The sequence below is a fragment of the Rattus norvegicus genome, chromosome 15 (genome assembly GCF_036323735.1).
Source record: "Rattus norvegicus strain BN/NHsdMcwi chromosome 15, GRCr8, whole genome shotgun sequence".
NCBI lineage: Eukaryota > Metazoa > Chordata > Mammalia > Rodentia > Muridae > Rattus > Rattus norvegicus.
In genome coordinates, this window is record NC_086033.1 from 52,034,955 (window position 1) to 52,058,070 (window position 23,116).

General features: G+C 53.3%; 2 protein-coding genes across 3 annotated transcripts; both read left to right on the forward strand.

Annotated features, from left to right (window-relative positions):
• Positions 1-1,514: 1,514 nt before the first annotated feature.
• Hrurf (HR upstream open reading frame) lies at positions 1,515-4,312 on the forward strand. Its single transcript, XM_063274889.1, has 2 exons — positions 1,515-1,698; positions 3,864-4,312. Exons 1-2 carry the CDS (start codon positions 1,524-1,526, stop codon positions 4,310-4,312), a joined length of 624 nt encoding a protein of 207 aa, XP_063130959.1. The 5' UTR covers positions 1,515-1,523.
• Positions 1,586-21,065, forward strand: Hr (HR, lysine demethylase and nuclear receptor corepressor). Of its 2 annotated transcripts, NM_024364.3 has the most exons (21): positions 1,586-1,698; positions 2,194-2,296; positions 3,864-4,459; positions 5,687-6,337; positions 6,990-7,773; positions 8,885-9,035; positions 9,121-9,305; positions 10,947-11,111; positions 12,458-12,547; positions 12,696-12,811; positions 14,057-14,138; positions 14,771-14,934; positions 15,049-15,285; positions 15,489-15,654; positions 15,859-15,928; positions 16,206-16,336; positions 16,478-16,597; positions 16,692-16,807; positions 19,090-19,254; positions 19,490-19,618; positions 19,779-21,061. In NM_024364.3, exons 4-21 carry the CDS (start codon positions 5,726-5,728, stop codon positions 19,839-19,841), a joined length of 3,546 nt encoding a protein of 1,181 aa, NP_077340.3. In that variant the 5' UTR covers positions 1,586-1,698; positions 2,194-2,296; positions 3,864-4,459; positions 5,687-5,725; the 3' UTR covers positions 19,842-21,061. The 2 variants fall into 2 exon arrangements, with proteins under 2 accessions (NP_077340.3, XP_063130679.1); XM_063274609.1 differs by lacking the exons at positions 1,586-1,698; positions 2,194-2,296 and having other exon boundaries at positions 3,684-4,459; positions 19,779-21,065.
• Positions 21,066-23,116: the final 2,051 nt, after the last annotated feature.

Sequence of the window (23,116 nt, forward strand, 5' to 3'; positions counted from 1 at the left end):
CTTCGGTGCTGAAACATCACCCCTTCCTCTGGGAAGCCTCTCTTACTCCCCAGCACAGGGTTAGAAGGCAGGGAGTCATTGATGAGCACGATCAATCTCCAAGGGCAGCCTCCAGCCTCAGCCCAAGGCCTGACTTCTCCTCTGAGGCCTGAAGAGGACTTCGTCTAAACCAATGCACACATCAAACGTCGTAAACCTCTTCAGGGTGGGAGTGAACTTTTGCTTTGGTGTCTGTGCCCCGTGTCACCTCAGTTCCACCATACAGCTTTCAAAACCTCAGTGTCTCTGGTTCAGCTTGGTGAATGGCAGGCTAAAATCGTATGGTTCCTAAGCATCCTGAGGCCACAGAAAAAGAAATGAGTAGAGGGTTCAGGTGGTAGGCATTTCTGGGCAAGTATAAATGTGAGCTGAGACCTGAGACTCTGGGTAGCACCTGGATATCCCTCAGACCAGCTCTGCCTCTCTGGGAACTACCTAGACACACCTCCACCCAGCACAATATTCCCCTGGAGAAAGTCCCTGGCCCACCACTGATGCTTTGGCCTGGCCTCTCAAAGGGAGGGTGTCTGGTCTTGTTCCTACTTTCCAAGGACCACCAGTTTTGTACTTGATACCAGTGTGCCTGGGCTCCCTGGTAGGATCAAGGTTGGGAAGGACCTGATACCAGAGACCAGTCCCTAGCACATACCTTCTGTGGCTTCTAGTCCCACCCCCACTCCTCAACTTTCCCTACCCTTCCTGGCCTGTTACCATGACAGCTGGGACTTCCTTCTCAACAGTTGTTCTCTCTGCCTCTCACCATCCTTTTAGCCCTCTGCCTCCGACTCCATCCATCACTGTCCCTCTGACCTATGGCCCTTCATTGGCCTTGTCAGTTTCCCCTTCTCTGGATCCTGTCACGACACACAGGATCCCATGGCTTTATGCTTAGCTGCCACTCTCAGAAGTATTCTAAGCTTCTGGGTCCCACACACACAGCCTTAACCCAGACTGAGTTGAGGGTCCTGGCAGGCACTGGAGGAGTTTCAGGGGGTAACTGTTCAGGTCCTTGTCCCCATTTTTCACCCAGAATCTGGGATGGGTGGCCACTAACAAGCGACCTTCACCGCTGGTGCCTAGGGTTGGGGGGATCCTGGGGGCATAGCTGGCATGGCTACACACACAGGTCCCAAGCTCAGCCTGGAACACAGTGGAGGCTAGATGGCAGTGGGGGAGGGCTAGAGAAAGGAAAGGCTCCAAAAGAGGAATTAGGTCAAGGATGTGGGTGGGTGGGCGAGAGGAAAGGATAGCATCTACCCCAAGCTTCCTCCTAGCTCCAGCAGCATCTCCTCATTTCCCTTCCCTGTCCCCTCCCCCTGGTCCTGGGAGATTTCTCCCGATATCCCCCTTCCCCATGTCCTCCACCCCAAGCATGGCCACAGGGGTGGGGGTGGGGTGGGGGGAGGCCAGCCTCAGCTGTCTGAAGGATGGAGGGGCTGTGGAAGCAGGGCTAGGTGCCCAGACGGCCGCGTGTGTGGGAGGGGATGTCCTCAGATGCCCTCCACCCGGCAGTCCCCGCTCTGACGTGGGTGCCCCCCCTCTCCCCGCCCGGATTAGTGGCAGCTTGGCCTGACTCTCCGGGGCTCCTTCCCCCGCCCTGCCTGCTGCCCACCCCTGGGCAGGGGGCTACTCTGCCTGAGGGGCACTGTGCTTGCCCAGGTAAGGGGCTGTGGGGTGGAGAAAGGGCAGCCGGCTGTGAGTGAGGCTATGCCTGTCAGCACGAGTGTGTGTCAGCATGTGTATCAGCTTGTGAGGGGTCGGTGTGGGCTAGGGCTGGGCCCACGAGAGTCTGGGGGTGCTAGTCTGTTTGCCAGCTCCATGGTCTGGTCTTGTGACCACATACTGGGTGGCTTTCCCCCCTGTGTTTGTGTCTTTTGTGTATGTCCTCAGCTCTGCTCCATCCTCAGGCACAGCAAAGCCAGCTATAAGGACTCTGTCCTGTGGCATTGGCTCTGAGGCAAGGATGGGGAATGTGGTGGAGTGGGGTGGTACTTCTCCTCACCTCCATCTCCACTAACTCCTAAGCATTCCAGAAGGCTGTCCTGAGAGCTCTGGTCTAGTCCAGGCAATATAATCTGACAGGCAGATATGGCAACTGGAAGTGTGGGGATGGGTATCTGTTCAGCTCCCCTGAGACAGTCCCTATCACCTTAGGGGAAGACAGCCACAAGCCCCTAGGACTCTGGATGGCCCAAGTTTCCACTCTGGACATTTCTAGGCCTCAAGCCATAGGATTCTCCCACAAGCCTCTGCTAAGGTAGGCCAGGGAACTTAGACTGGTACCGCAGGCACATGCCATCCCACAGCCCTGCCCTGGAACCAGACTGGGAGCCAGAGGCCAGGCTAGACCCCCTGCTGCTCCAGTCCCTGTTAGACCCTCCTCATTCATCTCCCATAGCACACCAGGGACAGGCCACCCCCAAGGGAGTGAATAAGAGAAGGAGTATGAAAAACTCAGCCATGTAAACAACCCCTGCCCACCTGCCCACCACAGACTTGCTGTCTGCACAATGACAGTAGCTAGGAGGATCTGAATCAACAAGGCCCAAGTTGGAGCACGCAGCTAGTACCGACCTCCTCCCCCAAGAGTACCTATCTTGTTCTCAACCGTTGGTGAAAGGCTCCTTGCCTTCACTCACCCCTGTCCCTTAAATGAAAGACCTTGGGCTCTTCATGAGCCCCAGAGATAGTGGAGTGACTTGGGACCAGGTTGTGGCCACCAAAATCCATTCCTTCCACGGTGATGGGGGAGTAAGCGGTGTGGCTTCTGTTTCAGACTGGTCTCAGAAGGCAGGGGAGTAGAGGGGCAGAAGGTGGGTGCCTTTAGGGAAGGGAAGCACCCGTTGGGCGTGTGGGTTTCTGTGTGTGTCTGAATCTGTCTGTGTGTGTCTGAATCTGTCTGTTTGTGTGTGTGCTCTGGAACCACCCCCGCAGAAGAGCAGGGATGCTTCCTCGGGTGGAGGGTGCCCTGTTTGCCCATTTCCTCTCCTACTCAATGTTCCCTCCCAGGAGCCACTCCCATGGGCTCCTCTCCAGGCAGGGCCTGGGAGCACCAAGAACACTGAGGATGGGGCAGCCCAGTAGGCAATCCCAATTGGAGCTTGCGATGATTTGTGTGCTTCTGGTTCCCTCACCTCTCTGGACTCATGGTAGAAACCAAGGCGCTTAGACCAGGGAACAGACCAGATGTCAGTTCAGGCCCTCCCAGATTCCAAAGCATAGTGCTTTGTAACGTGCGCAGAGAGGGATGCTGGGAAGGGTCTTGGTCAGGACACCATGAAGAGTAGCTTAGGCAGGTGGTGATGAGGAATGAGGTAGGGAAGACACCAGCCATTGGGGTGTGCCCAGAGCTGAAAAGGACAGGGAGAGAGTGGTCCAGCAGGCATCGGCCTGCTGGCGTGGGTCGCAGCACCCATCACTGACCCGTGAGAACCCGACTGCCCCTGCCAGCTCTGGCACTGACCCCTCCCTGCCGCCCCGCCCTAGCACCCCGGGGGGCACCCCGCCTCATCCTGGCCTGGTCCGGCCCCTCCCGCCCTTTGCTCCAGTTCCCGGGCTTGGCACCTATAGTGGGGGTGCTGCCCGCCTGCCAGGCTCCGGGCCGGGCCCACGGGAGGGTGGGGCGGCTGGGAAGCTGGCACACTGCCCCAGGGGAGCCTCTCTCGGCAGGCGCCCGGGTGCCGCGGGGGGGAGGGGGGAACAAAGGGCTCATTCTCCCCGTGCGCAGCCGGTGGCATCGCCGGGGCGTTGGCGGAAGCCCCCGGGGCTCAGAAGGGGGCAGGCCCAGGCGGGGCCGCCGAATCACGGGCTCCTGTTTCCCTCAGGGTGCTGGAGGAGGAAACCGGCGGAGCAGCTTCCCCACTCTCAGTTGCGCGTCTGGCGATGGCGATCAGAGGTCCTGCTGCGCTCTCCGCTGCGCTCTCCCTCCATTAGCCGCGCTACGCGGTGCTGCGCCCTCGCTGGTGCCTCGCTCCTGGCTCACAGGATCGGCCCCCCACTTCCAGGCACGACCCCCTTCCCCGGCCCCTCGGCCTTTCCCCCCACTCAGCCATCTCCGACCCGGGGCGCGCGTTCCCCCCGGCCCGGCTTCTTCTCTCCCTCCGGGGACACCCGCTCCCTAGCCCCGGTTCGACCCTCCCCAAAGCGCAGCACGGAGTCTCGGCGTCCCATGGCGCAACCTACAGCCTCGGCCCAGAAGCTGGTGCGGCCCATCCGCGCCGTGTGCCGCATCCTGCAAATCCCGGAGTCCGACCCCTCCAACCTGCGGCCCTAGAGCGCCCCCGACGCCCGGGGGGAAAGAGAGCGCGAGCGCGCTGAGCAGAAAGCGGGAGAACGCCCCGAAGCCGGCCCATGGGGAGCGAGTGCCCAGCACCGGCTTGCACGACCGCCGCCCACACCGCGCCCGGCCTGTGAAGCCCAGGTAAGCGCCGAGAGGGGGCGCGTTCTGGGCTAATTGTAATGGGGGAGTTTATGAGCTGATCCCAAGGTACAGGTAGGGAGTGAAGTGCCGGTGCCACTCTGAACTGAACCTTACTTACATCTTAACATGGAAAAGTTAGGATGCCCAACTAAGGAGGCTGGACTGCGCGCAAGCTGTAGCTCCAGAAAATCTTGGCGCCTCCGCCAAAGCTTCCGTATATCCATCCCTCTTGGGGATTCCTCTGGCCGGCTATGGGACTGCTCCAGGAGACTACAGCTGATTTGGTGCCACCTGTCATCCTGGTCCCTCGCTTTTGTGTTCAATTTTCCCTCGCTTGCGTCTCTCTGGGGCCCAGCCTGCTTTCCCCGCCTCCTTCCCTCCCCCCTCCGGGCTGCAGTTAGCAACTTGCCCTGGCACTGCTTCTGGGCTTGGGCGCTTGACCCACCCTAGTCTGAAACCTCTTAATCCCTTCTCACATGCCGGCTCCCCTTGGGAGCGGAGATTCTAGCCCCCAGTAGTCGTCTTGGTACTCTTTGAAGATGCCAAGAAGCTAGAACCCATGTAGGGGCAGAGTCAGATAGCCCAGGTGTAGGCAGACACCAGCCAGCAGCCCTTGGATAGCTGCCCTGCCCAGTGACTGGAGCCTGCCAGGTCTGAACATCCCAGTCTTGCAAGCCTGGTGAGAGCTGAAGATGGGAGTGGGCAAGCAGCACCCCAAAAAACACAGACTGACGTTTAGAAAGAGTCCTCAGTGTTCCAAGTCCCTCTTTTACATATGGGTACACAAACTCAAAGGAGAAAATGATCTGCCCAGCATCCCAATAGCAGGTGACACAGAGTCAGGGCCAGGATCCAGCCTCCCTGTCCTCAAAGCTGAGTGTCTTCTACTGAGCTAACCTTTTGCAGTCTTGCTTCCTAACCATTTCCAAGACTTGTAACCAGACTCCTAGCTCCTTAAGGCCAGCGCCTTTCATCCTAGAAGTGACCACCTTCTATTGACTTTGGACCCCTAAATTCAGATAGGGGTCAGAATTTAGGAAAAGATATCAACTTCCTGCCATGAAGTAGAATGCTTTTGGCCACCTGTGGAAGGCTGCTTTGTGTCCTACTGTTGACTGACACTTGATTTACTGGTTTGAGCCACTTTGGTGTTCCTAGGGTGGTGCTCATGGTTAAGATACACGGCCCATGGGTCTAAGGAGTTCATGCTTTGTCCTTACGCTCCAGGACCCCCCCCTGGGAGAGCCCCATGAGGGTAGGAGAGTGATGGAGAGTATGCCCAGCTTCCTGAAGGACACCCCAGCCTGGGAGAAGACTGCCCCTGTGAACGGCATTGTGGGACAGGAGCCTGGTACCTCCCCGCAGGATGGCTTGCACCATGGGGCACTGTGCCTAGGAGAACCTGTTCCCTTTTGGAGGGGTGTTCTGAGCGCCCCAGACTCCTGGCTCCCTCCTGGCTTCCTCCAAGGCCCCAAGGACACACTCTCAGTGGTGGAGGGTGAGGGTTCTCGGAATGGGGAGAGGAAAGCCAACTGGCTGGGTAGCAAGGAGGGACTACGCTGGAAGGAAGCGATGCTGGCCCATCCACTGGCCTTCTGTGGGCCAGCATGCCCACCTCGCTATGGCCCCCTGATACCTGAGCATAGCAGTGGCCATCCCAAGAGTGACCCTGTGGCCTTCCGGCCCTTGCACTGCCCTTTCCTGCTGGAGACCAAGATTCTAGAGCGAGCTCCCTTCTGGGTTCCTACCTGCTTGCCTCCCTACCTGATGTCCAGCCTGCCTCCAGAGCGTTCGTATGACTGGCCTTTGGCCCCAAGCCCCTGGGTATACTCTGGGAGCCAGCCAAAAGTGCCCTCTGCCTTCAGCTTAGGCAGCAAGGTGAGTGACAAAATACAATGAGTGCATGGGGTTCAGTTGTCCATATCCCTGAAGACAACCAAACACTGGGCAGATCTATCTCCCCACCTCTTTCCTGCCCTGCCCTGCCCTTGAGCCTCTACAGCCATTGACTCACCCACAGTTCACCCAGGATCAGGCCTTAGAAACTCTGCCCCTGAAATGTGTGTGCCCTTATCATGGGGGCCAACTGTGGGTGAGATATGTAGTCCTCGTGGCCATTTCTGGGGCTCCTTCCTACCAGGCCACCCCACATGCCTAGAACTAGGTTTTTTAAATGTTTGGAAGTCAAAGATGGGCATCATAGTGCATGCCTATGATCTCAGCACTCAGGGGGTCAAGGCAGGATTGTGAAGTCCATGCCAGTCTGGACTACAGAAAAAAAAAAATCCTCTCTTCAAAAGCAAAACAGACCAAAGGGTGTGAGGGTCAAAGCACAGAATTCTCTAGGAGCTCCTGATGTCCTTTGCTAAGCATTAACCCTTCAGCCTCAGGAAAGCTTGGGAGAAGATTGGGGGTGGGTAGTATTACTTGAGAATCTGTGAATTCACCAGTGACTGTTATCAGTCCTGTTTGCTCTTTTAAATGCGGAGAACATACATCAGCACTAGCTTAATCCTTTTTCTTCTTTTAGGGCTTTTACCACAAGGATCCAAACATCCTCAGGCCAGCAAAGGAGCCCTTGGCAGCGTCAGAGTCTGGGATGTTGGGCTTAGCTCCTGGAGGGCATCTCCAGCAAGCCTGCGATGCAGAAGGCCCCTCGCTTCACCAGAGGGATGGGGAGACAGGAGCTGGCAGGCAGCAGAATCTTTGCCCAGTTTTCTTGGGGTACCCAGACACTGTTCCTCGAACCCCCTGGCCTTCTTGTCCCCCAGGCCTGGTTCACACTCTCGGTAACGTTTGGGCTGGGCCAGGAAGTAACAGCTTTGGGTACCAGCTAGGCCCACCAGTCACACCAAGGTGCCCATCACCTGGGCCTCCCACCCCTCCAGGGGGCTGTTGCTCATCCCATCTGCCTGCCAGAGAGGGTGATCCTGGCCCTTGTAGGAAATGTCAGGATAGCCCAGAGGGAAGTAGCAGTGGGCCAGGGGAATCCAGTGAAGAAAGAAACAAGGCTGGCTCCAGGGCCTCTCCTCCAAGCCATCACACCAAGCTGAAAAAGACCTGGCTCACACGCCACTCGGAACAGTTCGAGTGCCCAGGTGGCTGTCCTGGGAAGGGAGAGAGCCCAGCCACTGGGCTCCGGGCACTCAAGAGGGCAGGCAGTCCAGAGGTCCAGGGAGCAAGGGGCCCGGCTCCCAAACGCCCATCCCACACTTTCCCAGGTACTGGGAGGCAGGGGGCCAGGGCTTGGCAGGAGACACCAGAGACATCCACAGGAAGCAAGGCAGAGGCACAGCAACAAGAGGAGCAAAGAGGTAAGGGGGATGGGCTGCAGGAGCCCTGTTAAAGAAGGCAGCAGGGCTGGGCCTTTACAAGGGAGGCCGTAGTAGGCCTTTGCGATGGGTCATACTAAGATGGCAGGTTTCATCCCTGAACCAACACAATCTCTGGCTCCTAGTGTTGGCTGTCACATCCTTCTAGCCAGTGGCTTCCATCTCTGTCCCTCGGTGCATTATAGGCAATACAATGCCATGGTCCAGAGCAGGGGTTCTAGAGACATAACTGCTTCCTTATGCTGATCAATAACTGTGGCCTGGAACATGACTTCACCTCTGAGGACCTCAGCTCCCTCCTCTATAAATTGGGAATAAAGGTGGTCCCTGGCTTATGAAGTCTGCAGGAAGGATTAAGTGACTCATCAGGGAACTGAAGAACTCATGGGACTTAGTAAACAATAAGGTGTTTGATGCCGTGGTGGTTGGTGCCACAATCCTAGTTTAGGCCTCACCTCTCCTGAAGGACCACTGTCAGCATCTTTTGGCCAGCTGAATCATGGACTTTTGGCCAGCAGCCTCTCGGACTGCTGGGCCCAGAGGACCATCTCTGTGACCTGACCCTAAAGCCCTGCACCTGGTGTGGGTCTGTCTGCACCCTAACACACCTCACTCTGGGCTGGGAAGTTATTGGCCCCTCTGCTGTCTTGGGTTACAGCACCTGTGTTCTGTGTTGAAATTCTGACCTTCTCCCTTTCTGGTGACCTCTGACTGCCCATCTGTCTGTTCACATTGGAATCATCTCCTTGCAGTGTCACAAAGCCACCTAGCCTTTGGCCAACTTACCCAAAGTCTATACTGGCTGGAATCTGCATGTGTCCAAGGACCATTGCTCAGGCTTCCCTAAGCCTTGGGCTAACCAACCCCTCAGCCTCCATTCCTGCCAGGAATATCTTCAGCTACTGCTCAGCCTTCTGTGTGAATCTTATACTGGACTGGTCCTCTCTTGGGTTCTGAATGAATCCTCACAAGCCTGGGGGCCAGGGGCTGAACTGACTGCATGCAGACAGGGTTGGGTGTTAATTTAGGGCTTTGACAAGCATAAGTCCCAGAAACTGGACTCCCTAAGCAGCTACCTGTATTGTCTCCTCAGGGCCCCGAGATGGCAGGATTCGGCTCCGGGAATCCAGACTTGAGGATACATCCTGCCAGCATCACTTAGCAGGTGTCACTCAGTGCCCAAGCTGTGTCCAGGCAGCTGGAGAGGTGGAGATACTGACCAGCCACTCCCAGAAATCACATAGGTGAGTGTTGTGTCTGACAGCCAGCAGCACCCCATCCCCACTCATGGGCTCCCCCCTCAACTCTTTGGCTTCATCTCATTTCCAGGTTACCCCTGGAAGAGAAGCCGTTGGAGGAGGATTCCTGTGCCACTTCTGAGGAAGGAGGAGGGTCTAGCCCAGAAGCTTCCATCAACAAGGGCCTAGCCAAGCATCTACTGAGTGGTCTGGGTGACCGACTCTGCCGCCTGCTGCGGAAGGAGCGGGAAGCCCTCGCCTGGGCACAGCGTGAAGGTGAGCCAATCTCCCTTGTGGGCCTGCTCCTGCATGTCCCTCCCAACCCACGTTTACCAGTGCTTTGGGGTTCCAAGGCCTACTCAGGAGAGCCCTGTCCTTCTTTTTTCCTATCTGTCCCTAACACGGACTCTTGGTCAACCCTGAGGTTTCTAGCCCTGGGTTGGGATCCTCCTGGAAAGTCTAAAAATCTGGTTCAGTCCAGTTCTCTGAGAACAATTGGACTTATGGAGGGAACAGCCGGTACAAGTGTCTCAAGAGCCTGGGAGGTGAGGTGACTTCAGAGAGGTTAAGGGCAAGGAGTGGTGGCCTCAGAAGTTGATGGAATTCAGACAGAGGATAGAGAGCATTCACCTGGGTCCTCAGATCCAGACCACCCCTCTGCAGCCCTTTCTAGCAATGCTGTGAGCTTCATAAAGCACAGCCTGGCCCCACATGTTACTCCTTTTATAGAGATCACCAGTGTTACCATTCCACTCCAGAGAGGGAAGCCCCTAGTTGGTTCAGTCATGAGCCAGCTCCGGTAGGATCCTGCCACTCCCAGCCTGGATTCCTGACACACATCACCATCCTTCCCTTCCCGGATCATCAAGCTTGTCTGTCCCCTGGGGCCTTGGCACTAGCTATTTCTTCAGTCTGGAATGCCCAGGCCATCCCTTCCTACTTGATGGATAAGAGCTTACTCATCCTTCGGGGCCACTTGTGAAGTTCCCGGCCACGTCACCTTTATCTCCCCCATGGTCTTTTCAGTCAGGAGCCCCATAGTCATCCCTGTGTCTGTGGGTTGTCTTCCTGAGTGGGAAATGAGCTCTGAGAAGGCAGTACCTATTCCTGAGAAACTCTGAGTCTCTCATGCCTACTTGGGACATGATCAGGTGTGCTGGGTCTGTGCTCAGTTGGGGCCTTTCTACCTGCCAACCATGGCTTCTCTGAACCTTGGCTCTTAAACAAACTAACAAAACCCACTTCTTTGAGTAAGGGCAGGAGTAGCCTCTTAGGCTTTCCTCTTCTGATCTACTAAAGTCCCTGGACTTAGAGGAAAGGCCACCCGAGTAGCTGCTATACCTTTCCATTTCTGGTAGCAGTAGTTAGTACTTGGGGACTTGGGAGGTGGATGGGAAAATGTTCTGGAAGTGGTGTGGATTAGTAATGTAGGCACACTGGGGAAATCCCTGGGGCAAGGCAGGGGAAGGACTGGCCTAGGGAGCTGAGGCCACTACCATCCTAGGAGGACATGTTCCTAAGAGGGTGGCCACTGCAAGACAAGGCTGTCAAGTGAAGTATGAGGAATGGCCAAGGAGTCCAGCTCCCTCCTTCCAGTGGCGCTGGGTAAAAATTGCTCCCTGCCTTGCCTACGCTCAGTGCTTCTCAGCCTTCCTAGTGCCCTTTAACAGGGTTCCTCATGTTGTGGTGACTCCATACAACAAAAAGAAATTATTTTTGTTGCTACTTTATAACTGTAATTTTGCTACTGATATGACTTGTAATGAACATCTGATATGCAGGATAACTAATACATAACTCTTATGAAAGGGTCATTTGACCCTCAGAGGGAATATAGACCACAGATGAACCCTGCTATATATGGTCTCCCCTAAGGGGAATGTACCCTGTGACCCTGTTCTGTTCTGTGGTCAACAGGCCAGGGGCCAGCCATGACAGAGGACAGCCCAGGCATTCCACACTGCTGCAGCCGTTGCCACCACGGACTCTTCAACACCCACTGGAGATGTTCCCACTGTAGCCACCGGCTGTGTGTAGCCTGTGGTCGCATAGCCGGAGCTGGGAAGAACAGGGAGAAAACAGGTGAGAAAAACAGATTTGCCTTTTTAGATTCGTATAATTTTCTATGTATGAGTGTTTTGTCCGCATGTATGTGTGTGCGCGCCACATGTGTGCCTGCTGCTTCTGGAAGTCAGAAGAGAGAGGTGGTGGTCAGAGCCGCTGGAAGCAGAGTTATAGACAGCTGTGAACTGCTGTGGGTATGCTAGGAACTAAACCTGGATCCTCTGCACGAACAGCAAGTAGTCTTAACCACTGAGCCAACTCTTCATCTCCCTTCTTGCCCATTCTTTAAAGAAGTCACCTGGGCACTGGGGCTATGAATTTGGTCAATAAAGTGATTGTCAAGCAAACATGAGGACCTAAGTTCACGTCCCGATCACCTCCATTTAAGCTCGGCACGATGGCCCACCTGGGGATCTGAGACAGGCCTAGAGCTCCCTGGAGTTCATTGACCAGCCAACTCTGTCGAATCAATGCACTCCAGGTTCAGTAAGAGATCTAGCCTCAAGAGATAAGGCAGACATGTGCACACATGTACATGCATGCACTCAGATGCACACACACAGAAGTCAGGTGTTTTCTTGGCACTTCTCGATTTAAGCAGCTTCCACGTTCGTTTAACATCGTGAAGTGGGTGGGATTGCCTCCATTATCCAGGTAAGAAGAACTCAGAGACCATCAATAACCTGTCCAAGGCCCCAAAACAAGTCAGTGCTATAGCTGAGACTTTAGACTCGGGTCTCTGACTCAGTCCAATCCTTTTCAAGGTTTTCAGCTTCCACTTCAGGCTCAACTTAAACATGGCTAAAAAGAGTTCTAGAATCAGATACAGATACATTTTTATATGACCACCCCGGAATCTTGGGTGAAAAAAATTGATTGATTATTTATTGACTGATTGATCTATTATTTGTGTGTGTGTGTGTGTGTGTGTGTGTGTGAGAGAGAGAGAGAGAGAGAGAGAGAGAGAGAGAGAGAGAGAGAGAGAGATGCACACATACATGCACACACTTGCCACAGCAAGCATGTATGATGGTCAGAAGACAACATTTGGGAATCGATTCTCTCCTTCCACCCTGGGAATCCTGGGAATCAAACTAAGGTCCTTAGGCTTAGCGGCAATCTCTTTTATCTGCTGAGCCATCTCACTGGCCCCCACCTTAGGGTCTTGCAAAGCAGTGCAGCATATGAAAACCTCTGCATTCCAAAACCAAGAATTCCACATTGTTACAGATACACAAGCTTCCCAGCAAGCACTTGTTCTGTGGCTCCTGATTTAAATACCATGCACTTGGCCTTCTTCCTTGACCTTAACCTGTGGTTACCTTGCTTTCTGGACCTGCAGCTCTTCTCTTCCTTCCCCACAGGCTCTCGGGAGCAGCGCACAGATGACTGTGCCCAGGAGGCTGGGCATGCTGCCTGTTCCCTGATTCTGACCCAGTTTGTCTCCAGCCAGGGTGAGCCATTGTGAAGGGGTGGGGCATGCAGTGGGTGGATCCTGAGGGAGACAGTCAAGCTGTCTCTGTTGTTCCTGACCCTGATGACATGGCCGTCTGGTTGGTGAGGCCAGGCTGCTCCATCTCCATCCCTCTTCTACACACCCAGCGCTGGCAGAACTGAGCACTGTGATGCACCAAGTCTGGGCCAAGTTTGACATTCGGGGGCACTGTTTCTGTCAAGTCGATGCCCGTGTGTGGGCCCCCGGGGATGGGGGTCAGCAGGTAAGCATCAGGGCATGATGTGAGTGACAAGCGCCAATCAGTGGGCCCCTGTATTGAACAGTGTGCATTCGGATGACTGACCTTGATGGGGAGGAACCTTTCTCTGATGGTGGGGTTGAAGAGGGACACCGAAGCTGGTGGAATAAGCCATTTCCTGCCTTCCCAGGAAGCAGTATCCAGACATTGATTCTAGCAATGCCTTTTCCCATACCCCCAACCACAAGTCCTCTCTCCCTGCTTCCTGGAGTCCTGCCTCGCTTAGCCTTTGTCACTTTTCCTTTCTGTTGCCACCCCAGCCATGGGTCCTTTCTGTTCAGTGTCAGCTTTCTCCATAGCTCGGGCACCTGGCAGGCAGGTAACATGTACTGTGCAAAAAAATAATTTATTGAATTTTGTGATTCTATGATAAAACTTACTCGCTTAAGGAAGAGTTAATTTGGGGTGTTTAATTTTTTTAACATTTGTTTATTAATTGTGTATTTTATGGGGGAGGAGCATAACACATGCCAAGGCCTACGGGTGGAGATCACATGACACATCTTGAGAGTTGGCTTTTTCCTTTCCAGTGTGTGGGTTCTCAGGCTTGGCAGCTGATCTTGTCTGCCGAACCATCTTGCTGACCCAACCCTGTAGACAAGTATAATTAAGAAAATAATAGTGAGCTCCTATGTTGCCATTAACATTTTTACTTTCCCCAATATTTGTCTATATGCTTTATTATAATTTATTGCTATTTGTGCCTTTTTTAACACATTGGTTAGACCATGCCCTGTGGAGAAGTCCATGAGGGGTTTTATTTTCTGGCTCTCCCTCCCCTTCCCTATGCTCCACCCCCACTCCTGGTTCTTTTTTTTTTTTTTTTGGTTCTTTTTTTCGGAGCTGGGGACCGAACCCAGGGCCTTGCGCTTCCTAGGTAAGCACTCTACCACTGAGCTAAATCCCCAGCCCCCTTGTTCTTCAATCCCTTGCAAACAACTATAGGACTTAGAAGAACACATTATTAGAGCTAGAGAGATGGCTCAGTGGTTAAGAGCACTGGCTGCTCTTCCAAAGGACCTGGGTTCAATTCCCAGCACCCAGATGGCAGCTCACAACACCCTCACATGCAGGCAAAATACCAATACACATAAAATAAAAGCTAAAAAAGGAGTACATTGTTAACTCTTGAACATTGACTTCAGTTGTGTCTGCCATTTTTAAAACCTCTGCTTGGATTTTGGGCGTGGTGGTGGATGGGTTTAACAGAAGGAACCAACAGAGAAAACTCCCCCAGCTCCACAACTTTCCTGCAATGGAGATTCCAATCGGACCAAGGACATCAAAGAAGGTGAGTGGCTGGCTGGCTGGGCCTGGGACTGCAGGGGTTTGGTGGGGAATAAAGTCTCCAGGAGAAACTCGGTATTACTTTGGCAATCAACTCCCCTTCCCTGCAATACCCAGAACAAGAGTGGCCATCCCTCACCTCAAGACAGCTGTCCTAACTCCTCCCTCCATCAAGATTTCCTGTTGTTTACTTGACACCTTCATTCATTTACTGTGTGTGAAGACATCACTCTATTCCTCTAACCCTGCTCTATCACGTTCTGCCTTACTCCCTTGAGACAAGGTCTCTCTCTGAACCTATATCAGTGGCCAGCAAACCTCAGCCAGCAATGCTCCCAGCTCCAGGCCACTCCTTCCTCAACCCAAGAGCTGGGGTAGCAGGTTGGTTGGTTGGTTGGGTTTTTTTTAATAGGTATTGGAGATTTGAACTTAGATTCTCATGCTTACACAGAAATTCTGTGTGCCTACCTGCTAAACTGTCTCTCAGCCCGAGACTTCCGTTTGAAGCCACTATTCTTAGATGCTCTGCAACTTCTTTTAGGCAGGCAGAGATGGGACGACATCCAGACAGCACAGTAAAGTTGAGGTGCAGACTAAAGGCCAAGTAGAAAGTCACATTATTTTCTTCTTCAACAGAGACCCCAGACTCCACAGAGAGCCCAGCAGAGGACCGTGCTGGCCGGTCACCACTTCCTTGTCCCTCTCTTTGTGAGCTGCTAGCCTCTACAGCTGTCAAACTCTGCCTGGGGCATGAGCGGATTCACATGGCCTTTGCCCCGGTCACCCCGGCTCTGCCCAGTGTGAGCAAGGGCTCAGAGGGAGGACCAAGAGCCTGACCAGAGGCTGGGTAGCCATCCTTATTTGACTGAATTGGTCCTGAGCCTTCTTGTCCCTCTATCCCTGCCTCCCCACAGGATGACCGCATTACCAACATCCTGGACAGCATTATTGCGCAGGTAGTAGAACGGAAGATCCAAGAGAAAGCCCTGGGGCCAGGCCTTCGAGCAGGGTCAGGCTTACGAAAGGGCCTCAGCCTGCCCCTGTCACCAGTGCGAACCCGGTTGTCTCCTCCTGGAGCTCTGCTGTGGCTGCAAGAGCCCAGGCCTAAGCACGGCTTTCGTCTCTTCCAGGAGCACTGGCGGCAGGGCCAGGTAAGCTGGCCTGCCTTTGCCTTTCTAATGGTATGGCTTTACCTGCTCCACAGGTCCCCAGGCTCAGAGTGCCCTGGTGCTCAAAGGCTGCTCTTCTTTCAACCCCTCTCCCACATTCTGGAGATGTCACAACATGTCTCAGCCTGACTGCTATGGGCTCCCCAACCATTCTTTTTTTTTTTCTTTCCCTTTCTTCCCTGCAGCCTGTGTTAGTATCAGGCATCCAGAAGACATTGAGACTTAGCCTGTGGGGAATGGAAGCCCTTGGGACACTTGGTGGCCAGGTGCAGACACTGACTGCCCTTGGGCCGCCCCAACCCACCAGCCTGGACAGCACAGCATTCTGGAAGGGATTCTCTCATCCTGAGGGTAAGTATTCCTGGCATAGGGTAGAGGGAGCTAACTGGGGAGCTATCCTGAGATTTCATGTATCTAGGGGCCCCTAGAATAGCTCTGGAGGCAGATGGGTTCAAGGTAGAAACTGAACACGGGTATGGGTGCCACAGGGACAAGAAAGAGTCTCTGGGCCAAGAGGCTTCATCATGGGTGAATGGCATCTGTCTTTTCTCTTAGCACGTCCAAAGTTAGATGAGGGCTCTGTCCTCCTGCTACACCGACCCCTGGGGGATAAGGACGAGAGCAGGTATGTAAAGTACCAAAGGGCAGCCCCATCTCTCAGTCACCAATGGTCCTCTCCTCCTCAACCCTCACCCTTGATGTCCAGGCCCTTGGAAGGGGTTTAGAATGGAAGTCTAGCTAGGGCAGGGGAGGGAGGGCCCACCTTACGGGGAGTGGTAGAAATTCCCAAGGGATAGAGTCTGCCCTCTGGACAGTACCACGTAAGTGGGAAGCTCTGATGGATCTCAGGGGTCTGAGTTGGACTCGACATGCATGATCCCCCTCCCAACCACTATCCCCAGGGTGGAGAACCTTGCCTCCAGCCTTCCACTCCCAGAGTACTGTGCCCACCAAGGGAAACTCAACCTAGCGTCCTACCTCCCCCTGGGTCTCACACTGCATCCACTGGAGCCCCAGCTCTGGGCAGCCTATGGTGAGTGCCCTTCCGCCCCTGTCCACCCCATACCTCTGCCTTACCTACCATCTTAGGGCACGTGCATCTGTGCCTAGGTTTGGAGGCTGAGAATACGTTTCTAATTTGATTTTCACATGTTCTTGCTCTACTTCCACATAGGTGTGAACTCGCACCGTGGACACCTGGGGACCAAGAACCTATGTGTGGAGGTGTCTGACCTAATCAGTATCCTGGTGCATGCTGAGGCACAGCTGCCTCCCTGGTACCGAGCACAGAAAGGTTAGTCCTTGGCTGGCAACACCAACAATCCAAACTATGGATAATGTGTGCCTCTGCCTACCCTGAGCTCACCTGAGCCATTTTTCTCCTGCAGATTTTCTCTCAGGCCTGGATGGGGAAGGGCTCTGGTCTCCAGGTAGCCAGACCAGCACTGTGTGGCATGTGTTCCGAGCCCAGGATGCCCAGCGTATCCGTCGCTTTCTCCAGATGGTGAGGAGGGAGGGAAGCCAGAGTCTATTCCCTGTCTCTGCCTAGCTCCTCTGTGTGTGTGCCCATCTCCTCTCCTGTGATCCCACCGTGTGTGTTCCCATCTCCTGAGATCCCACTGCTTACCCCTGACCTGAAGGGAATTAGCTAGATTCAGGTACAGATGCAGAGAGAGCATGTTAGAAATCTGATTCTCTGGTGGGGCTCAGAGAGGGAAAAGGTCTAGCAGGGGAGTCAGAATCCAGTGAGGAGAGGAGGCAATAACTGTAGAATGGGCATAGTGTTAAGGGTCTTGGTAGATCATCTCAGTTAATGGGTACCCTTCTCTTCCTCACTTATGAGCTAGGGAGAGACAGCTACTTTCTCATTTTATGGATGAGAAAACCGAGGCTTAGTGGTAACCCTGGGATCTGAGCTTACATTTAATGCCAACTCTAGGTTCCTCCTGGGAATAGGAAGTTTCCCCTTCCTGGTCTCCAAGGCTAAAAGAAACAGGTGCTCCCTTTTTTAAAGTTCACACTGAGGAGAGACCTCTAGGGGAGGCACTAGCTATGAAGAGAGGGCTGAGGGAGGAACGTGGGGGCACATGCCTACCAGGATAGATACCTAGTGGTAGAGATAGGGAGAGAAGAAGGCAGAAAAATCCAGACGGATAAAGGAGATGGGAGGCCATGGAGACAGACAGAGCTTAAAGCCAGCTTAAGCTATGTAACAAGATCTTGTCTCAGAAGTAAATGAGCCAGGCATGGTAGTACGTACCTATAATTCCAGCACTTGAGAGGTAGAAACAGGAGGATCAGAAGTTTAGGTCATCCTCAGCCTCCAAGGTTAGTTTGAGGCAAGCCTGGGCTACATAAGACCCCTGTCTGAAACTTTCCCTGACTACCACCACTGGTATATTAAACTGAGTGGTGGTGGTGCATGCTTTTAATCCCAGCACTTGGGAGGCAGAGGCAGGGAGATCTCTATGAATTCAAGGCCAGCCTGGTCTACAGAGTGAGTTCCAGGACAGCCAGGATTATACAGAGAAACGTTGTCTCCCTAAAATTCCCCAATAACAACAACAACAGCAACAACAACAACAATAATAATAATAATTGGAAAGGTGGGCCTGGTGATTTCAAAGTCCAGCTGAGTTCCAATTGTCCTAGAGAAAAGACTGTCACCCCTGGTAAGATACACACGTTAAGTGTCCATATAACATTGTTCACCATGCACTGCTCACAGACACACATATCTGCAGATGCACACCCAGATGCTGTAGCATCCAGAGGGGAGCCTACAAGAACGCCATCATCAACAGATGGCCTTGTCTGCTCTGGGTGTGGTTGGCTGTTGGCAGTCCCATATGACCCAGTGGGGTGACTCACAGGGAGGTCTGAGGGGCACTTTCTTACTGGGTGGCCTGTGACTGCTGTAGCCCCAGGATAGATGTGAATCTTTGGAACCAAGGAACCTTGGCAACCTCCTGGGACTTTTCTCAGAGATGTGGTTCACACACCTCTCAGCCCACCCAATCCCTGCCATTACCCTCTCAATCCAGGGACAATGGCTGAGGTCCTAGCTGAAGGGAGTGGGTTTAGCTGGTGGCCAGTTAGAGCATAGTGCTGTTACTCACTTCTTCAGGTGTCCCCTGGGCAGCTCTTCTGGACTTTACTTGTCCCTGCCTGTCACAGAGCTGACTCTGCCTGGGCTGGTGACAATCCCTATAGCTGGGCCTGCTGCAGGAGCCTCAGCCTCTCCACCCACTGCGAGTCAGAACTTCTGTGTGGCCCTGCTTTTCCTGGATCCAGGATCCACCACCCGCCAACCCCCCAGGGCAGAAGCTACTGGTTTCTCCCCAGTTTGGCTTACAATGCAGGCTGTTTACAAAAACTTAAGAACTCCTTGTGAAGACAGTTCTGAATGGGGCTTATGCAGGACATCTTCCTGGGTTTTGGAGAAAGGGACACAGAGAGAACAACAGGTCAGGCCAGGGTCACAGAAGCTATGAAAAGCATATCCCAGGAAAGGCTGAGATTAGATCCTCCCACCCCAACTCCCCCACCCCCCAGCTCGAGTGTCCTCTGGTCTAAGCTCCTTCCAGTCCAGCCTGGACCTACCCCATTCCTTACCCCAAGCCCTCTCTCTCCTCCCTCTTCCTCCCTCTTTCTCTTTTGCCTGCCCTTAAAGACAGCTTCAGCACTCTATTATACCTGGCCTTCCCAACAGACCACATCCCTTCCTCTCTCTCTGAATCTCTGCCTTCATCCCCGTGGACATTCACCCCCTTTCTCTTCCTGAAGGTGTGCCCAGCTGGAGCAGGAACCTTGGAGCCTGGTGCCCCAGGCAGCTGCTACTTGGATTCAGGGTTGCGACGCAGGTTAAGGGAGGAGTGGGGTGTGAGCTGCTGGACACTGCTGCAGGCTCCTGGAGAAGCGGTGCTGGTGCCTGCTGGGGCACCCCATCAGGTGCTTCGCTGGTGGGTGGGGTCTTCAAAGCTATGTGGGACTCCCTCCAAAGATCTGATCTAGACTTGGCCAGCTCACTCCTGGCCCTGGCCTTTGGGATGTCTGGTTCTGTAACTAGGGCTACTGCTTTCTGAAAGTTGGATGAGAAGTAGACTCACTGATCAGAGGGGTGGAGAAAGGGCGTATAGTTTAAGCCTCAACTTACCCTTTTGCCCTTGTCCCCGCCATGGCACAGGTACAGGGCTTGGTGAGCACAATCAGTGTCACTCAGCACTTTCTGTCTCCTGAGACCTCGGCCCTCTCTGCTCAGCTCTGCCACCAGGGAGCCAGCCTGCCCCCTGACCATCGTATGCTTTATGCCCAGGTGAGTGTGGTACTGACTTGAAGGCTGAGCAGGACAGATCTGTCTAGGGGAGCAGGCTGCTGGCCTGTCAGTGCTGGATAAGGGTGTTCTTGAGAAGGGTAGGGAGTGAGGGTGAAGGCTGGAAAGTGACTGAAAATTGTGTCATTTTTCTTTTTCCTAGATGGACCGGGCTGTGTTCCAAGCAGTGAAGGTGGCGGTGGGGACATTACAGGAAGCTAAATAGGGGACCCTGGTGCCTGGAGGGGGCGGGGGTGGAGCAGGTAACTGAGTGTTCAGTCTGCATGATTTCAGCGGGGAATGGTACTGTGGAACTTAGGTGGTGTGATCCGTTCTACAAATATCTCTTTGGGTACAAGCAGGGAACCCTGTTCCCTCACCCTGGCCCTGGCTCTAAAGGGAACAACTGTAGTGCTTACAGCCGCTCCCCTCTCCACGGTATCAGGTTCACCCTAGGGGTCCATGACTCCTTCTAAGCCCCACTCCAGGGGATAAGTACCCTTCCTTGGGGAAGCTTGGGAATTGTTTTAGTTTAAGCAACACTTCCTCTGGCTGCTTCACCCTGTGTTCTCCCTGGCATCCCCACGCCCACCCCTGGCTGTGCTACAGCTCACCAGCATCCACACAAAGTTCCGACTGTAGGTGTGCTGGACCGGGAGCCACAGAATTCTTCCCTTACTGTGGAGTTGGGGAGGAGAGGACCTCAGTTAATGGGCCATACTGGCTGGAGGGAACACCATGGGCAGAACCACTGGGTCCCCCGCTTCTGCCTCTCTCCTTCCCTGTCACTGTTAAAATTGGTTGTTCAGTGACTGCTGCCAGCATAGTTGGCCTCACTCTGCTGGCCACGTGGGCTAGGGGGAAAAGGCAAACACAGAAATCTGATCTGGAGCAGAAGCCAGTGGACAGGGTGAGAAGGGACTGGGGGACCTGGTGACAGAGACCTCACATACCACTGCCAGATCTTTGGGAGCCCCCCTGGAGCTTTCTGGGGACTGAAGATGTTCCTGACTTACAGAGGGAAGGCAGAGTTCTAAGGACAGCACTGAGATAGCCTCCCTGGGTGGCATCAACCTGTGGAGATTACAGAACCCCCTGCCTCTGTCCCACCTGTCCTGTGCGTTCTGACTTGGAGAGACATCCAGGATAGCCCTGGCTCAACCCAACTACTCTTGGTGTCCAAGCCACCAGGACAGAGCTTCACTGCCTCAAACAGCTGACCCCTACCCTCATGGCCCTTCTGGTGCCAACAGCTGACCCCTACCCTCATGGCCCTTCTAGTGCCAGCAGCTGACCCCATCCCCACGGCCCTCTGGTACTGCCTTGTCTCCTACCTCTTCCTTGTGTATCTCAACCGCACACATGCGCCAGCTCTTGTTATACTTAACAGTTCCTGCTGTGGTTTGGGGATTTTTTTTTAATTAAATAAAAGTTTTTATTATAAATAGAACATGTTTGGAGCATTTAAAAACAACCACAGAGGAACCCAAGATCGTCTCTCAACCAACTCGAGCATTGCTAGAGTGTGTTGTATTTCCTTCTAGCATTCTCCTCAGGGAATGTCGATTGCTTTCTTTCACAGGTGTGTTGTAGCTGGGTGTGATAGAACACACCTGCAATCCTGGTGCTGGGGGAGGTAGAGAAGCAAGATCAGAAGTTCAAGACCAGGGGTTGGGGATTTAGCTCAGTGGTAGTGTTTGCCTAGCTAAGGGCTAAGGCCCAGGTTCAGTCCTCAGCTTCGAAAAAAAAAAGTTCAAGACCAGCCTTGGCTACATTGTGATTTTTGACATCAACTTGAGCTTCATGAGACCCCATCTTTTTTTTTTTTTTTTTTTTTTTTCTGGAGCTGGGGACCGAACCCAGGGCCTTGCGCTTCCTAGGTAAGCACTCTACCACTGAGCTAAATCCCCAGCCCCATGAGACCCCATCTTAAAAAGAAAAGGTTAGGCTTTCTTATTGAAGAGTTTAGTCGTTTTCACTTTTATTTATTTTAGGCGGGGACTCTAGAGATCAGCCAAGTTTTACTGTGTCTCTTTCTTTACACTTAAACCCATCGCATTTAATCCCTGATAACGTTTTGGAGTACAGATGATGTATTTCCATCTTATAGAAGAAACGGGGCAGTTTGGTGCTAAGTAAGTCACCAGAGGTTACACGGCCGTTTTAATGACAGAATGGGATTTGAACCACACTTGCTGACTCGAGACCCCTCGTTGACATTCTCACTTTAGTGCTTCATGGAGTTTAAAGACAGGCTTGTCTACATCTCCATCTTCTTCCTAGGAGGTGACTCGAGCACGAATGACATGTTCTTAACACTTTGCCTTCCTTCTAAAGCCTTGTTCTGATGTCACCCTGAACCAATACAGGACGCTTCCCAGGAAAGATGGGACACTGAACTTCGTTGTTTATTGGGGCAGATGACAGGGGTACTAAGGACCTCACTGTCCCCTGGACAACCCCCTCCCACCGTCACGGCTCCCTTGAGGGTGGATTTATCTGGCCCTTAAAAGCAGCAGTAGGACCAGTGTTCACTTGTTCTAGGGTTGGACCAAGAATAGAGCCAGCCCAGGCAGTGTCTGACCCTGAGATGAGGGCAGGGCCCTTGTTGGCACTTTTCCCTGCAGAGGCCCTGGAAAGTCTGTGGCTCCTTGTCTTCTCTCTGACTTACCATGACACCCGCTAAAGAGCTGGAAGTGAGCTCTGGGTCGTATCTCTATGCATTGGCTGCTTTTCTCTTTTCCTTACAAAACTCTCCTACATTTTGTCTTAAAGTAATTGTAGACTTACATTCAAGTTACAACTATAGCATGGATCCGGGTGTGGTAGCACATACCTTTAATCTCAGCCTCAGAGGTAGAGGCAGGTCAATCTCTGTGAGTTCAAGGCCAGACAGGGTTACATTATGAGACCCTGTCTCTAAAAAAACAAACAAAACAAAACAAAACAAATATAACACATAAAGCTTTCAGTCATCTTGACCTAGTGCTCCCCAGTGGGAATATCCTATACATAGTCCCTTTACCACTGCCAGGACCTTAACAGCACATCCAAGACCTAATAATCCCATTCAGGAAGCCACAGCCTTACTGGAATCTCACCAGTGTTCCCATTTTTGTCCCCTTTTGTGTCCCAGGGTCTAGAAATGCCTGTGTCTGATCTACATGGTGACTGTGACTCCTCCAGAGTCATTTAAGGAACTACTAATACAGCCCAAGTCCCCTCCACCACTGCCCTTTCACCTGCCTCTTTGTCAGGAGACAGGATTTTCTACATTCCCAGCCCTGTCCCCGTGTCCCTGACTCTGCCTACCTCATATCTCCCAGCTCACAGGCCACATACATGTGTGCATGAATGCACCCTAAGATGGCCTTCTCCCATAGGTGCTGGGAGAGCTGCACTAGTTGGGCTATGTTAGTCTGAGGCTACCCACTCCATGGGTGTTCTCCACCTCAGAGGAGAGAAGACATACTTAGAGGGGGACTATCTCAGCTTCCTTCC

What these genes read in the sequence shown, in the direction of transcription:
- Hrurf (XM_063274889.1), top strand. Translation starts at nt 1,524, where the DNA reads ATGTCCTCAGATGCCCTCCACCCGGCAGTCCCCGCTCTGACGTGGGTG. An exon ending in GGGGCACTGTGCTTGCCCAG is followed by an intron (nt 1,699 to 3,863) that starts GTAAGGGGCTGT and finishes TGTTTCCCTCAG; the next exon opens with GGTGCTGGAGGAGGAAACCG.
- Hr (NM_024364.3), top strand. Translation starts at nt 5,726, where the DNA reads ATGGAGAGTATGCCCAGCTTCCTGAAGGACACCCCAGCCTGGGAGAAG. An exon ending in CGCCTGGGCACAGCGTGAAG is followed by an intron (nt 9,306 to 10,946) that starts GTGAGCCAATCT and finishes TGTGGTCAACAG; the next exon opens with GCCAGGGGCCAGCCATGACA. An exon ending in GGGGATAAGGACGAGAGCAG is followed by an intron (nt 15,929 to 16,205) that starts GTATGTAAAGTA and finishes CACTATCCCCAG; the next exon opens with GGTGGAGAACCTTGCCTCCA.